The sequence below is a fragment of the Aristolochia californica genome, unplaced genomic scaffold (assembly GCF_029961685.1).
Source record: "Aristolochia californica isolate CCGP_79_NKW_82.1479 unplaced genomic scaffold, dmAriCali1.0.hap1 SCAF_9, whole genome shotgun sequence".
Lineage (NCBI taxonomy): Eukaryota > Viridiplantae > Streptophyta > Magnoliopsida > Piperales > Aristolochiaceae > Aristolochia > Aristolochia californica.
The window spans coordinates 35,149,769-35,163,440 of record NW_027182290.1 but is presented as its reverse complement, the minus strand read 5'-3'; the positions used below and the strand labels follow the sequence as shown (position 1 = coordinate 35,163,440).

The following is a 13,672-nucleotide window of genomic DNA, read 5'->3' as shown; positions in this document are numbered from 1 at the left end:
TATTATTTTAAAATTTTAAATAACAACTCATATTATTTTGTTTGAATTTAAATAATATAATTTTATTTATAATGTGAAATAAAATTTGGCCTAATTATAGACTTATGAATTCAAATAATTTCATCTAACAAATCAAATATTTTACTATATTCACTATAAAAATATGTACTAAAAATATTAAAATAATTATCATTTGAATATTAAATAAATAATTATACTTCGAGTTGCTGAATCTTTTATAATAAATAATTTATTATCACTTAAAATTATTTACATTTATATCCGAATAATAAAAATATAATAATATAATTACTTATATGAAATAATAGTATAAATAAATTGGTCCAAACAACATCTAAGCCACCAGAGGGTTTGCGCTGAGCTCAAAGGATTTGTGAGCTAGTTTAGCTGGGTGCCACCCGTAAGGCTTTGTGCATTTGGCAATTAAATCCCCGGTCTACTGAAAAATATATAAAAAATCCATGGTCCTCTATTTTCTTTTGACCGGGCAAAGACCAATATTTTCCCCTGATTTCTCCGTTGCAGAGGGAATCGGCTGCACGAGTGCCAAAAGCCAAAACAGTGCCAAAGGAGAGGAAACTCTGGTTCTCTGTCTTTGTTCCTCACGTATTCGGTATTAAGCCTTCGTAATCTATTCAGTTAATCGGTATTGGATAGTTCTAGATCTCGCAGCCATGGCGAACGTTAACAACAACAAGGAACCGAGCACAGCTCCTCAGCCTGAAAAATGGTATAATCTAAGGCTTGGATCTTCGTTCAAAGACGATTCCTCCACTAAGTTTTGCACTTTACGTTGTAAGTTGAAGAAATACGATCGAAACCCTAATTCTAACTTCTGATTTTGTGATGCTTTGGGTTTTCAGACCGAGATTTGCCACCGTCGTTATGAGTTTTTTTTTATAATGTTGTTTCCATGTTGATTGTGAAACAGTTTCTGCGGTTGTACGATTGGTTCACGATGACATTGTTTTAAGAAGTCGCATCAACAGATATTATTGGCCTTGTTTTAGAGCCTCCTTTTTTTTTAGTTGTTCTATTTTTTTCTTCCCTTTTTTATCTTTTAAGATATATATTTTATTTCCCTGAAGCTCCTTTGATCCTAGGATCGGCATTGGTTGGTCCACACAGCAACTAAATTTTCTCTACTTCATCCTCATTGTTTGTCGTTCATCAGTTTACGTCCTTTCATTCTATTTTGTTTGGTTGCTTCATATTGGCTATTTAATGGAACGAGGTGAATTTATCAGCATTTTACTTCTTTGACTTTTTTCAGATACGTTCTCTTATTTCTTCTTCAGAATATAAATTTGACATTGGTTCTCACATTGGAATTGCATTCTTCATGTCTTGGACATGCTTTGTGTTTTCAGACCACCTCATTTTCAAAATTAAGTTCTTTTTATTCTTGTATGTAGGGTTGTAAGATAATTCTGGTTGTGTTTGCATGATAATAAATTAACTTCCTCTTACTTTATCATTAAAGTTTTTCAAAAACATTACAGATACATTTTTCACAGTCTTCATTGATCTCAAGAAAATTGAAATGGTTTTATTTGGTTATTATCTAGATGAGTTCAAACCAGCATCAATTGATAAGAATCAAGCTGGTTCACTTCACAAGAGCAAGGAAAACAGAGTTACTGTAGAATTTCACAATAATCAACCTGGAAAACCAAAGGTTACCTTTGAAGGCAGCTGTGAAGATTACAAAGAGAATGATGCAGTATTGTTCTTTGATGGGGAGACCTTCCGCTTGGAAAGGTTGCACCGGGCAATGAAACGGTTAAGGCATGTTCGGTTACCTGGTGAGTCTATGGCTGCAGCTTCTGTGGCTCCTGGAGTTGCTTCAGTAGGTCCTGCTGTTGAGTCTCGCTCACCTCAACTTGGAAAGGCAGCAAAATCACAGCAGTTCAGTAAACCTATTGTGCAATCTGTACCTGTAAGTTTTACAGTAGTTGCAATTAGCCTCAAAATTGTTCATTGATTGCATTCAAAATTAATCTATTTTTGTACATATGTCCCTGCCCTGAAAAAAATTTCTTTACGTGTTACTGTGGAAAATATATTGGATTTTCAGTGACGAAGTTACTGTAGTCCTGGCTTGTTGGCTTTCATCTGTTTATTCATGTTGTTAAAGATTCTTGCATCTTTGCTCCTGGTTTACTCATAGTCCTTACGGAATAGTATATATGAAAGCTCCAACTATCATTCATTATATAGTGGTTCTATTATGCCTAAAAGTCCAATTTCATATTAAGCTCCCTTGACAGCAGAGACATGAGTATACTCTGTTACAAGTTAGCTAATTGCCCGTTCTATTCTCAGGCGAACCTTTTGCTTTGTCAATTGCTCACAAACAATATGCACTTTTGTCAGTGTGTTTGATTGTATTTCGCTACTGATTTCATTTCTTCAAACAAAGTCCCTATTAGGTCTTTCAATCTTATTCTCCTTTCTCTCCTTTGTTTGGAAAAGAACATTGAGGTATATTCATCTGGAAGGAAGGTCAGCAGGAACTTGTTGCCGTTCTTTATAACAACCCAATGGTTATGTGAATAAGTAACTAAGATGTTTTAGCTCAGCATAAATGTACATTTCTTTTATTTATTCAGGTGCCACCTTTTTGTCAATCCTGCATCAATGATCTTGAGATTGTGAAGTTGGATTGTCGGCAAGCTTATACATGTGACTGTTTCTGTTGAAACAACTGGCTACATCTGTCACCTAAGTCAAATGCAGCTGAAATAGATCTTCTATGGCTTATCTTTGGAAAGAATGGCCTGAAGAATCACTTGATCTGTGGGGATAACTTTGAAGGAGGAAAGCTTTTCTGGGTGGAGCTGGGAGTAATTACATTCACAGTTTGAGTTGATAAAAAGCCATTAGAGAAATAGCATAACTGAAATAAAGAGAAGAGATTTTGGGTATCTTTGTTAAGCTATTAGAGAGTTTAGATCTGTAGAATGACTTTGGATTTTTGTGCTGTCTGGCTTTTGCTTTCAAAGAACAAAAAAAGTTGTTACTTTTTTATTCCAGGATGAGTTTTATAAGTTATCGGTAGGGTAGCTGTTTAGTCTTTGCCACTAAATGAGTGGATCTGAAGCAGTTCCAGTTCTTGCCTTTCAAAAAAAAGCAGTAAATATCCACATACCATATACTTGATTTTTGTAGCAAGTTGGATCTTACCAACTTCAGGCCACTGTCAATATTGACTTGTGTCTCTGAAAAGATGTTTTTTCTTGCTTTTGACCTTTTCCAGTTGATGAAACTTTCTAAAAGTTTGTAGCTTGTATATTAGCGAATTTTCAGTAAACCCTGCTTGATTGATGAACTTCATACATCAAATGCACTTGCAAAAGACTCTTTTTGTGGCACAACTTGTTTTACTCTTCATATGCAAGGTGATGATCCTGCTTTTGTCTATGTTTTATGCAGGTTGAGGTGGAAAGAATTGATATTGGGGAACCAATCAGCCCAGGTCGGTTTCCTAAAAAATATAGTTCTATGTAAAACGTACTGCTTTGGGAAAAAAATGCCATATTCTTTACTGATTACTCTTTTGTAGGTATAAAGTTTGTATTCACTTCTGAAGAAAAGCAATAACCAAGTTTTTGGCATTTCCTCTTAATTCAATGACAGGAAACAGTTTTGATGTGGCAAAATATTTTAAAGACCTGTTATAAGTTTTTATTCCAAGTTTTGATAGACAGACTCTCAGCCAGCATAGTCACATGCAAATCTTAATAATGTAGAATAAACTAATTCTTTAGTATTATTTTTCTGTGTGCAAGTAGATGTTAATTATAAAATAAAAGTGATTACATCTAGCTTTAGAGGAGGTAATGAACTGTTTGGAACAGGAGAAGTTGATTAAAAGGTCTAAGAATAGACAACGATTAGGGGATGGGTACTCTTGAGAATTATCAAATTTAAAAATTTAGATTACAAAAATCATATTGCTTATAGTTTCATATACCCAAGAGTTTGCCTTTAAAGTCCTTACCTGGTTTTCAGCATCAATTATTCGTGTATAATTCTTTTCACTTTTCCCATGTTAGATGTTAATCCAATTCTGTGATTAAGGATGTTTGCAACTCACCCGGAGTGTAATGTCTGAAGGTCTTGTCAATCTCTCTCTCTCTCTCTCTCTCTCGTGAATATACTAGATACTTTGGCTGCATTCTGTTCCATATCATTGTAGTTGGATTTTTCTGTACTGTCCATACTGTGTTTCTCATATTTTATAGTCTTGTCCTGTTTCTTGATCTAAAAACTGGAAAAGTTGACACCGCTACTTTTCTGAGACTTGTGTTTGAGCTTCTTTAAGGTTTGATGACCATCCAGTGGATAATTAGGGATATAAAGTGAAAACCTTGAAGGAACTGGGTAAATCATATCACTGCAGAATGTGGTTGAGACTCCAATTATTTGCTTCAATTTATTGCATTTCTAAATTTTGCATCCGTTTGTTGTGATGCAGCTGCAAAACCTTCTTCTAGACGCACTGATTATCTCTCACCAGCTCGCTTGAATCAATCAACAGTATCTCCTGATCCAAAAAACTATGAACTGGAGGAAAACCTAGATATAGTTGATGATGATGACAAACAGATTCTGAACAACCCAACTGGTATCAGACAAGAAGCAAACACTGGATATAATATGAACCAAAATGAAACTGACGATGAGATAGCTGATGTGGATGTAAGTGATGATGAGGCACAAAAAGGACCCAATGCTGCAGAAGCCCTACGGGCCCAAGTAAATGCAGAGGAGAGAGAAGCACAGACCTCTAGTTCAAGTGAGAGCAGTGGGAGTGCAAGCAGTGGTAGTGGAAGTGGCAGTGCAACCAGCAGCAGCAGCAATGGTGGCAGTGATGATGACTCAGCTAGCTCTGGAGGAGACATTGATATCGAATGATAGAGCCGAAGCAGGATATCATGCATTCTGTGGCTCTATCCCTGCCTTGGTGGCCTAAAAACCTTTGCTATTGTTTAGAATTTACACAGGATACCGAAGTTGAAGAGATTGACCATGCAAGTCCATGTTAAAGAGATTGACCTTTCAATTCCACTGCTCTTGCAATCTAGAGAATTTCATGCCATCACAATAGACAGCCCCGAATAAGCTGCATTCAATTCTGGTCTGTCTTATTGGTTTTTTTGTTACATTCTGGTTTCTAATTTTTTGCACGGATATGATATGGTTCAACTAAGCTAGTATTATATTCATGAAATTATTTGTCTGCTTTCTTAGCCCCAGTACCAATGACGTAAATGGTGGAATCGTTCAGTGAAAGAGAGGCTTCCCAGCTAACTTTTGTGGAATTCATGCTTTTTATGTTATAAACTATTGAGAAAAATTTCATATTCTCGACCTGCATCTTTCTTTCAAGTTTTTCCTTTGAGAGCATCACTGATGAGGTCGACGCTGCCTCCATTCGTCGTTGTTTATTTTTATTATTCCATACTCTAGTTTCTTGGTACCAGTAGCTATCAGCACATTTATCTCTTTCTATATTTCTCACCTTATCTTCCTCTTGGTTTCCTTGCGATTTTAATTGGACAGAGTCATCTCTGGTCCTTTCCTAATTATGATTAAGGCTATTCTTAATCTGTGAGGCGCACACGAATGGTTGACCTGATTTTGTACGCTTAAGATGCAGTTCAAGAATTCACGTATTGGATTAACACTCTATTAGGTCTTTATTTTTCCTAATTAGATCAATTAAGATGTTAATGATGCGAAATATAGGACGTTGTGATCACAATCCACGGTGGGCCCACAAGGAAAATTAGTATAAGATGTGAAGCGAATGACTCTGGTGAAGCTAACGAGTAGATTGGCTCACCTAAATTAGGTAAAACTGACATCTCCATTCTGAGATATCCATCCTTCGATCGGCTTCACTTAATCTAAGTGGGCCCATCTCTATTCTTAAAAATACACAGCTTCCTCTGGTCAGACGCGGCTGAGAGGTCACCACCATTATAATACCCCTCTTTTAAATTGTAAAAAAAAAAAAACAGGAGTGAAACGTGGCGAGCGGCCAGAGGTGCAGTAGCATTTTCTCTTTCGTGCAGTCGAAAAATTGAAAAAATATTCTCACCTGCTTAAATTGATATTTATTAATATTTTAAAGGGTTTTAATATTAATGAACTTCTTCGCCACGTCATCTTATGCCGACTATCGGGTCTCTCCCCTTCCGATCCGTCGCTGCAACTTCCGTACACAGACGATTTCTCTCTCTCTCTCGCTCTCTCTCTCTCTCTCCCTCTCTCTCTGCTTTTCCGCATTTCTCTGGCATTTCTCTGGGAAACTATTTCGATCCATATTTCATTTATATAATAGTCACAGGTAGACGAGAGGGAAAAAAACAGAAGAAAAAGGTGGAGAGTATCAAAGTCGCCGATCTGTCCTTAAATCGAGATCTGCGTCTAAACCTTGATCTCTTGATATTGGAAAATCATAATAAGCTGCTGGACGAATCTTTGCTGTCTCTGAATTCATTCTTCTTCTGCCAAACCCTAATTTCCTGTTAATCGTAGTACGGGAGCAGTCCGACGCGAGGCAAATGCAATTCTTAGAAAACCTGGTCCAGATTTTTTTGCCCGCTTGTGAATGCTATCCTCCGAGACCGTTGCCCTTGAAGTGATGGCGCTTCTGCTGTCTCTGACGAGGAGAGAGAGTGTGGAGGAATCAAGCGAGTGTCTGTTCGGCAGATGCGAATTGCTCTTCCTGTGATCCATTCGATGCCCCTTCAACTCCTATGGCGGCCGAGAAGAAATGCCTCTTTCTCATCTTCTCATCGGCCTTTTTCACTATTCTTTTCATTCTGACAGCCAATTCTGGCGTGAACTCAGCGGCGTTCCCCTCTAAAACTTTTCCCCCAGTCGTCCGCCATGGACCTTCCTCTCCTCCAGCTTTCGCTTATTATATATCAGGCGGCCCAGGTCACAAAGACCGGATCATCCGTTTATTGCTTGCCGTCTACCACCCGCGTAACCGCTATCTCCTCCATCTTAGTCATGAAGCGTCAGATGGGGAGCGCGTAGCTCTTGCTTCTGCAGTTCGGGCGGTACCTGCTGTGCAGGTCGTCGGGAATGTGGATGTTATTGGGAAAGCAGATGCGACTACCTACATGGGATCCTCAACACTTGCTGCCGTGCTTCATGCGGCTTCGATTCTGATGCGGTTGGATAGTGGATGGGATTGGTTTATCACTTTGAGCTCGACGGACTACCCTTTGGTTACACAGGACGGTATGTAGTTAGATTGTTCTAATGGGATCGATTGTATCTGTTGTTTCCGGATTTGCTGGATGATTCTAACAAAACAGTGGTCGTATAGTTCTATTTCAGTGGAATTAAATCTATTTTGTGTTTGAGAATTGGTTGGATGATTTTGTGTAAAAATCTGCTTACTATCTTCATGAATTTTCATGTTATAATCCACTCACTCGCCCTATCAGTTTGCCTGCAAGAGTAACCATAGTGTGCTGGCTCCCTCTGTTTTTATATCCATTTGGCTTTTCCTGGTAAGATAGTTTTGAAGAATCATGCCGCTTCACGTTTGTCTTATTTTGTTTAGTGTTTAGTTGCATTGGTTTCTTCTATGGTGCATTTTTTGTTATATCTATCATCCTGTTTTTTTGGTTGGAAAAATTGAGTGGTGCAACTGAGTATCTTATATCAAGGGGACTAGCCGTTTTTCCAGTCAAAATGATTGTATAATTTCTCTTAGATCCAAGGTGCCTTGCCTGTCCTTTTCCGAGACATCTATACTTAATTATTAGACTATGCTTAGTAAATTATGCGAAGCTCTTGGTGCTTAGACGGTATAGTATATCAATGGAACACTAAATTGTTGGTTTTTCTTTGCAGAAACAATTTTTATTTTATTTTTTGCTTTTTTCTTTTTCAAATGTCAGTTTCCCATTAGCATTTAAATGCTGTGACGATACAATCTATTATCTTAACAATAAACTATTTTTCTATTCAAAGAAGGGAAATCGGAGATTACAATACTGTTTAAAGGTCAGTTTTTTGGTTGGTTCAGTGGCCTGTGTCGAGCTTCATTCTTGAAAAACAAAGAAACTTGACAATCAGTGATGTAGGGAGTTTTGCTGCTTGGTTCTATTCTAATTTTTTATATCTATTGGATATAGTTGGTTTCTATACCAAAGTCACCTGTTTTGAAATGCAACTTCCGTGTTGCTGGCAGCCCTTACAATCCTTTTCCTGTCAGGAGGTGAGCCTATAAAAATTTTTATACGGATCTTTCTGTAGGTTCCTGATCTGCTCAACAAGTCTGTAGCCCTGCTTTAATTGACATTCTTATCGTTCTTTCCTCTGAGCCTAGGCCTCTTTCTTAGTCATGCCCAATTTCTAGCTGTTCAGTTATTGACCTTCAAACAGAGGGCGCCCTTACCTGGTCTGACAGCAGTGCAGCAGTGATGAAAAAAATCTTACGGATGGCTGGATCAGGGAAGGAATAACTTGAGGGAAAAGAACTTGTTACATGGTCTGGGCATTGACTAGCGTTGGAAAAATACCTTGTCACTGGCCTAGAGAGGTATTCCAGACCTGTGTTGAGGCATCCATTGTCATACCTAAGATGTGGATAACAAGGTGGGTCCAAAACATGCTGAAAATGGGCATCTTCCTCTTGTGATTTATTAGATTGTATGGAAATCTCTCCTGGTTCTTGCCAATTGGCCAATAAGGATTTTCTCCAGTAATCTCTGAACCTCAAAAGAACATTTCAAAATTTTGGCCATTCCAGACACAAATATGTTAAAGATGAGGTTATTCTCGAGGATTTTTCCAGCTGCATGTTATATAATGGTAGGTTGTGGATGAGTAACAGCTTATTCGTCACTTCTGGAATACCCTCTGCTGTTGAGCATATTCATATTATGTCCATAACCTAGCTTGATGTCAGCGTTACATTAGGTAGAATTAGGCCACATTGAGTAGGCATTTGCTAGAGTATATAGAGGGTGCAGAAGAGTATATAGAGGGTTGCACCTTCATATGCAAGGTGTTGTACAGAATTGGAAGGGCATGTAAGGTGTGCACCTGAGAGAAGGAAGTATGAAAATCTCTATGATGAGCAAACTAAACAATGATTAATTTGCACAAAAAAAAAATATTACCACGTTTCTTTGCCCTTTTTCTCTGATAATGATGGGATTTACAACTTTAGTTCTTTGCTTTTCTGTATGTATTCTTGACCTTTGGTGTTCTCAACAACCTGTTTCCAACTTTCCCCCTTTTGTGATTGAAAGCTGGTTGGATGACGTATTTATTTGTTTCATGTTAACAGACGATAATTTGTATCCGGTTCTATTTGCTTCATGGGATTTATATGGTCTGAGATAGTTTCTACCAATTCTGTGCTAACTTTGCTTACTTGTAATTTCGCAACTGATACTGGTTGTATGGTTTTCAGTTAGAGTATGTCTTTGTCAATAGGAAACATAGGAAAAATGGACTGCTGAAAGTTTTCTGTTTGACCCAAATCTTCTGGTATTTGTGCTGATTTGGGATGGACAAATTTTTTTGCTCGAGTCCTCTTGCCTTCCAAAGTGTGAGGTGGAGGAAAATGAATTTCCTTTGGTAAAATTAAACTAAACCAATAGGAAACCTGTGAAGACTAAACTAAGAACCTTGAAATGGTTCTTGACCAATCTCCTCTTACCTCCACCTAGTATTTTATTAATTATATATTTTATTTTGTTTCAAGTGTAGAATACTCAAACACTACATTTAATTTTTCCATTGTTTACCATGGTGCCACAAATGCAAGAAAACTAGTTAACAGGGATTTTTGCCAAATAGGAGATTTCTCCTCTGGTAAAATTAATCAAAGTGAAAATGATTTTTCGATCATTTTGTTGACCCTTAGTGTAGTCAGACATGTCTCAGTGCCACTGGTCCATATGAATCTTGCCTTTCATTGGCTTCTGAGAAATTATTTAATTTTTCTCTTGTTGTTTCAGATTTATCACATGTCTTCTCCTCTGTTCCAAGGGACCTCAACTTTATTGATCATACCAGTGATCTTGGTTGGAAAGAGTATGTTCAAATCTTCTTGTGGCTTCTCACGACTATTTTGCCATTGGCTTTTCCTCCCAATTTGAACCTTGTTGTTTTGTTATTTCTCTATTTGTTGTATTGTAGACTCCACAGGATGCAACCAATTGTAGTCGATCCAGGGATCTACTTGGGCAGGAAGACTAACAAAATCTTTCATGCTACACAAACGCGGCCAACCCCTGCAGCTTTCAAAGTTTTTACAGGCAAAAATTGTTTCTAACAACTCTCTTTACTTCCATGTTTAATTTGACTTGCTTATTCCACCATCAACAGAGTTCATTTTGTCCAGTGTTGGACTAACTTAACTGTCATGCTTTTCCTGTCTTCTGCAGGTTCCCCATGGGTAACTCTCAGTAGGTCTTTCATCGAGTTTTGTCTGATGGGTTGGGATAATCTTCCCCGGGTGCTGCTGTTGTATTTTACCAACGTAATGCTATCTGAAGAAGGTTACTTTCACTCGGTCATCTGTAATTCACCAGAATTTCAAAACCTGACTGTAAATAGTGACCTGAGGTACATAGTTTGGGACAACCCACCTAAGATGGAGCCTCACTTTCTCAATGTAACTGATTATGACAACGTGGTTCATAGTGGAGTAGCATTTGCTAGACAGTTCAAGAAAAATGATCCAGTGCTGGACATAATTGATGAGAAGATCCTCCAACGTGGGTCTCATCAGGCAGCACCTGGTGCATGGTGCTCCGGCAGGAGGAGTTGGTGGATGGATCCATGCACTGGGTTTGGTGATGTTAATGTCGTGAAGCCTGGGCCGCAGGCATCCAATCTTGAAGACACCATGACCAAGCTTCTCGAGGATTGGAAATCACAGTCGAGCTCTTGCAAGTAGAGAGGGAAAGAAAAGCTGAGAGCTTTGAGATTCTTATGTTTCCACGTTCACCTCAAAATTGAGTTACAGAAGAAACTTTCTTGGAGGTGCATTCTTCAGCCGTTACCTTTGTTTCATGTTCGATTTAGATTTCTTTTACCATTTTTGTGAGGAGGAAGTAGGGAGTACCGGAGGTATTCTTTTCAGACTGAGGCTAGTTTCATGGCTTTTGGGGGGGGGGTCCCCAGTTGGGATTTCAGGAAGAGGTGAGAATACTGGACCGTGTCAACAAGTATTCCGAGGGCCACCTGCAGTCTTTAAACAAATAAATCTTAAAAAACTCATGTTTGTTCAGTCAGACGGTGTACGTTAGCTAGCTGATTTGTAGAGAGAGTCTTGTACTGTTGTAGCTTCATTTTTTGGGGACAGGAATCCTCTCTGTCCTTGCATTTGAGTTGGACGGACGGAGAACATTTCCGCCCATGGGACATGATGGTATAAAAGATTTTGACGCCGGCGGCTTGCTTTTGCCGTTTTGCATAAAAACAAAGCGTAGTTTGTATGTATGCCAACATAAATTGTTTCTTTTAAACATACATTAGAATCATCGATGCCTCAAATATTGAGATTAAATTTTGTACAGAGCATACCCTTATCTTAACGGATCTGCAGTGTTCAATTTACAGAACTGAGATGTTAAAAACTACTCACTGAAACCTAATAGCCAGGTTTTTCTCGCAAGTGCAGCACTGGTGCAAGGTCAAGGTCCCTGAAAGGTTACAAAACGGAGCTGCTGTATATGATGAATGATTCGGAACAACAAGTGATGGTTAATAGTCACAAATTGTCACCAATTGAACCATGCCAACAAAGGGTTGTTTAAGCTCGGCAATTGCATGTAGGCCAAGATGACACGTGTCAATGATTTATCCTGAATTCTTTACAAGTTGGTCTCCAGATTTATCCTAATTTCTTCACTTGCACTCAAACTTCTACTCCAGCACTTCTACACTTGATAATATGAAAAAGCGGCTTAATGCCAAATCTCAGAAAATTCACATGCTCAACAGGAGTGGGATGATGAATCAAGACATTCCTTCATTTAAGTTTCACAGTTCTCTGGTTTCTCTGGTCGCTTTGTAGGAGTCAACTTCCGAAGCAAAGCATGCAAAAGCATCACTGAAGGAGAACAAGATTGTATTACTGTACTTGTCACAAGTACATAAGAGCAAAGACAGAGACGAATGGTAATGGCAATCTCACCTACATAACTGACACAGAGTGCCCAGAAGAGACTTATCTGAACATTGCAACAATATATTATGATTGCAGTTGCTGAAAAAAAAGAAAACATATGAGAGGTTAGATGCATGTATAGGAACAGACATATTTGAAATTTATGCAATTGGGTATGGCCAGATAATACATAGGAAACAGGTCAAACAGATCTTTAGAAGTATTACGAGCAGAATATCCTATCCATGGAAAAGAAAAGCACAGAAAGAATGAAACTTTAATCGATTAAAAGTGGGATTTTAGGTACACGTTTAGAAGTATAAACCCCAAAATGCGTAAAATTAGAGGAGTATAACTCACCAGACTGTAAGAGGTAAATCAAAATTTGACGAAATATCGAGAACCTCTCCACCAGTGTCCACCTATTGTCGGAAATCCTAAAGAGTTCCCACATCAACAAACTTGAAACTATACCAAGAAGAGCAATCGGTATTTGATACCTGCACAAACCACGATAGTTTTAGCGTTTTCATACACAACGAGAAGGAAACCGGACACCTGCACAAAGGATAAAAAGATACAAGGGACTACTAACAGACAGCATGCCAAGATGAGAACGGAGAGAAAAGCGTAATTGCGCGCATAACGTTTGACGTTTTCTTGGACCCGCATCCGAGCCTGGGAGGGTGAAGCAGGCCATGAGAAAGACACAGAGGACCCCAAGAAAGACCCAGTCCAGGAAGGAGTATCCCCGGCAAAGTCCTCAGCGGCGAGCTTGGCAAAGGGGTTGATAGTTAGGACGGAAACAAGGGTGGAACACACAGAGAAGAGGAAAGTGGCCGCGGTGAAGAGAGTTGCGGTGTTATTGGTGGTCCCTCTGCGGGCAGTAGCTGTAATTGCACGAGAGGTGGTATGGTCGGCGAAGCCGGCGAGGGCGGCTGCGTGGTCATCGAGGATTTCGAGGAAGCGATTGTCTCGGAGCCACGTCTCGAAAACAGGATCAGGCACTGCGAGGGACAAAGGATTTGTCGAGAAGACCATTAGAGGGGGAGCGAGAGAGTTCCGACTTCCGTCTTTGTTGCGAAATCTGCGTTTGTTCTCGTCTCTTCTTTACGCGCTTAGTGCGAAGTTGCCTTCGACTCGGCCATTAACTCGGTATAATTGGAACCGGTTCGAGGAGGCGTGTGTCTTTTAGTTAATTTTCAAATAAGACCCTTTATATCCACGTATAATGAAATTTTAATAATGACAATTCATAATTTTTACAAAGCAAATTAACTCCATTTCTCTTTATACTCGTTGTATTTGCTGAGTCACCAAAGCCCGAGTTGTCAAAACCAGACCTAGAAAGGTTAATGTACCTAAGCCTGAGCTCCCAAAACCTGAACTACCGAAGATTAAGGTGCCCGAAGTCAGAACTGCCTATACCTGAAATACACAAACCAGAGAAGTCAAATTTGGCCCGAGAGAGAGATCCCTGGCATTCCT

At 38.9% G+C, this 13,672-nt stretch overlaps 3 protein-coding genes across 3 annotated transcripts; 2 read left to right on the top strand and 1 right to left on the bottom strand.

The window, feature by feature from the left end:
- The first annotated feature begins 522 nt into the window (after positions 1-522).
- LOC137941599 (uncharacterized) lies at positions 523-5,368 on the top strand. The gene is made up of 4 exons (XM_068787081.1): positions 523-816; positions 1,590-1,960; positions 3,457-3,499; positions 4,502-5,368. The coding sequence occupies exons 1-4, from the start codon at positions 696-698 to the stop codon at positions 4,939-4,941; spliced, it is 975 nt and encodes a 324-aa protein (XP_068643182.1). The 5' UTR covers positions 523-695; the 3' UTR covers positions 4,942-5,368.
- Positions 5,369-6,217: 849 nt separating this feature from the next.
- LOC137942047 (beta-glucuronosyltransferase GlcAT14A-like) lies at positions 6,218-11,498 on the top strand. The gene is made up of 4 exons (XM_068787720.1): positions 6,218-7,284; positions 10,026-10,101; positions 10,207-10,325; positions 10,455-11,498. Exons 1-4 carry the CDS (start codon positions 6,792-6,794, stop codon positions 10,967-10,969), a joined length of 1,203 nt encoding a protein of 400 aa, XP_068643821.1. The 5' UTR covers positions 6,218-6,791; the 3' UTR covers positions 10,970-11,498.
- Positions 11,499-11,639: 141 nt separating this feature from the next.
- Positions 11,640-13,245, bottom strand: LOC137942179 (PRA1 family protein H-like). The gene is made up of 4 exons (XM_068787873.1): positions 12,780-13,245; positions 12,545-12,684; positions 12,212-12,283; positions 11,640-12,127 (listed from the first exon to the last, which is right to left on the bottom strand). The coding sequence occupies exons 1-4, from the start codon at positions 13,223-13,225 to the stop codon at positions 12,051-12,053; spliced, it is 735 nt and encodes a 244-aa protein (XP_068643974.1). The 5' UTR covers positions 13,226-13,245; the 3' UTR covers positions 11,640-12,050.
- Between the last annotated feature and the right edge of the window lie 427 nt (positions 13,246-13,672).

Excerpts from the sequence above, each read along its gene's own strand:
- LOC137941599 (XM_068787081.1), top strand. The coding sequence starts at position 696 with ATGGCGAACGTTAACAACAACAAGGAACCGAGCACAGCTCCTCAGCCT. Across the intron at positions 817-1,589 it reads TAAGTTTTGCACTTTACGTT|ATGAGTTCAAACCAGCATCA; the intron begins GTAAGTTGAAGA and ends GTTATTATCTAG. Across the intron at positions 3,500-4,501 it reads TGGGGAACCAATCAGCCCAG|CTGCAAAACCTTCTTCTAGA; the intron begins GTCGGTTTCCTA and ends GTTGTGATGCAG.
- LOC137942047 (XM_068787720.1), top strand. The coding sequence starts at position 6,792 with ATGGCGGCCGAGAAGAAATGCCTCTTTCTCATCTTCTCATCGGCCTTT. Across the intron at positions 7,285-10,025 it reads CCCTTTGGTTACACAGGACG|ATTTATCACATGTCTTCTCC; the intron begins GTATGTAGTTAG and ends TTGTTGTTTCAG. Across the intron at positions 10,326-10,454 it reads AGCTTTCAAAGTTTTTACAG|GTTCCCCATGGGTAACTCTC; the intron begins GCAAAAATTGTT and ends TGTCTTCTGCAG.
- LOC137942179 (XM_068787873.1), bottom strand. The coding sequence starts at position 13,225 with ATGGTCTTCTCGACAAATCCTTTGTCCCTCGCAGTGCCTGATCCTGTT. Across the intron at positions 12,685-12,779 it reads CTCATCTTGGCATGCTGTCT|GTATCAAATACCGATTGCTC; the intron begins GTTAGTAGTCCC and ends TGGTTTGTGCAG. Across the intron at positions 12,128-12,211 it reads ACTCTGTGTCAGTTATGTAG|TGATGCTTTTGCATGCTTTG; the intron begins GTGAGATTGCCA and ends GTTCTCCTTCAG.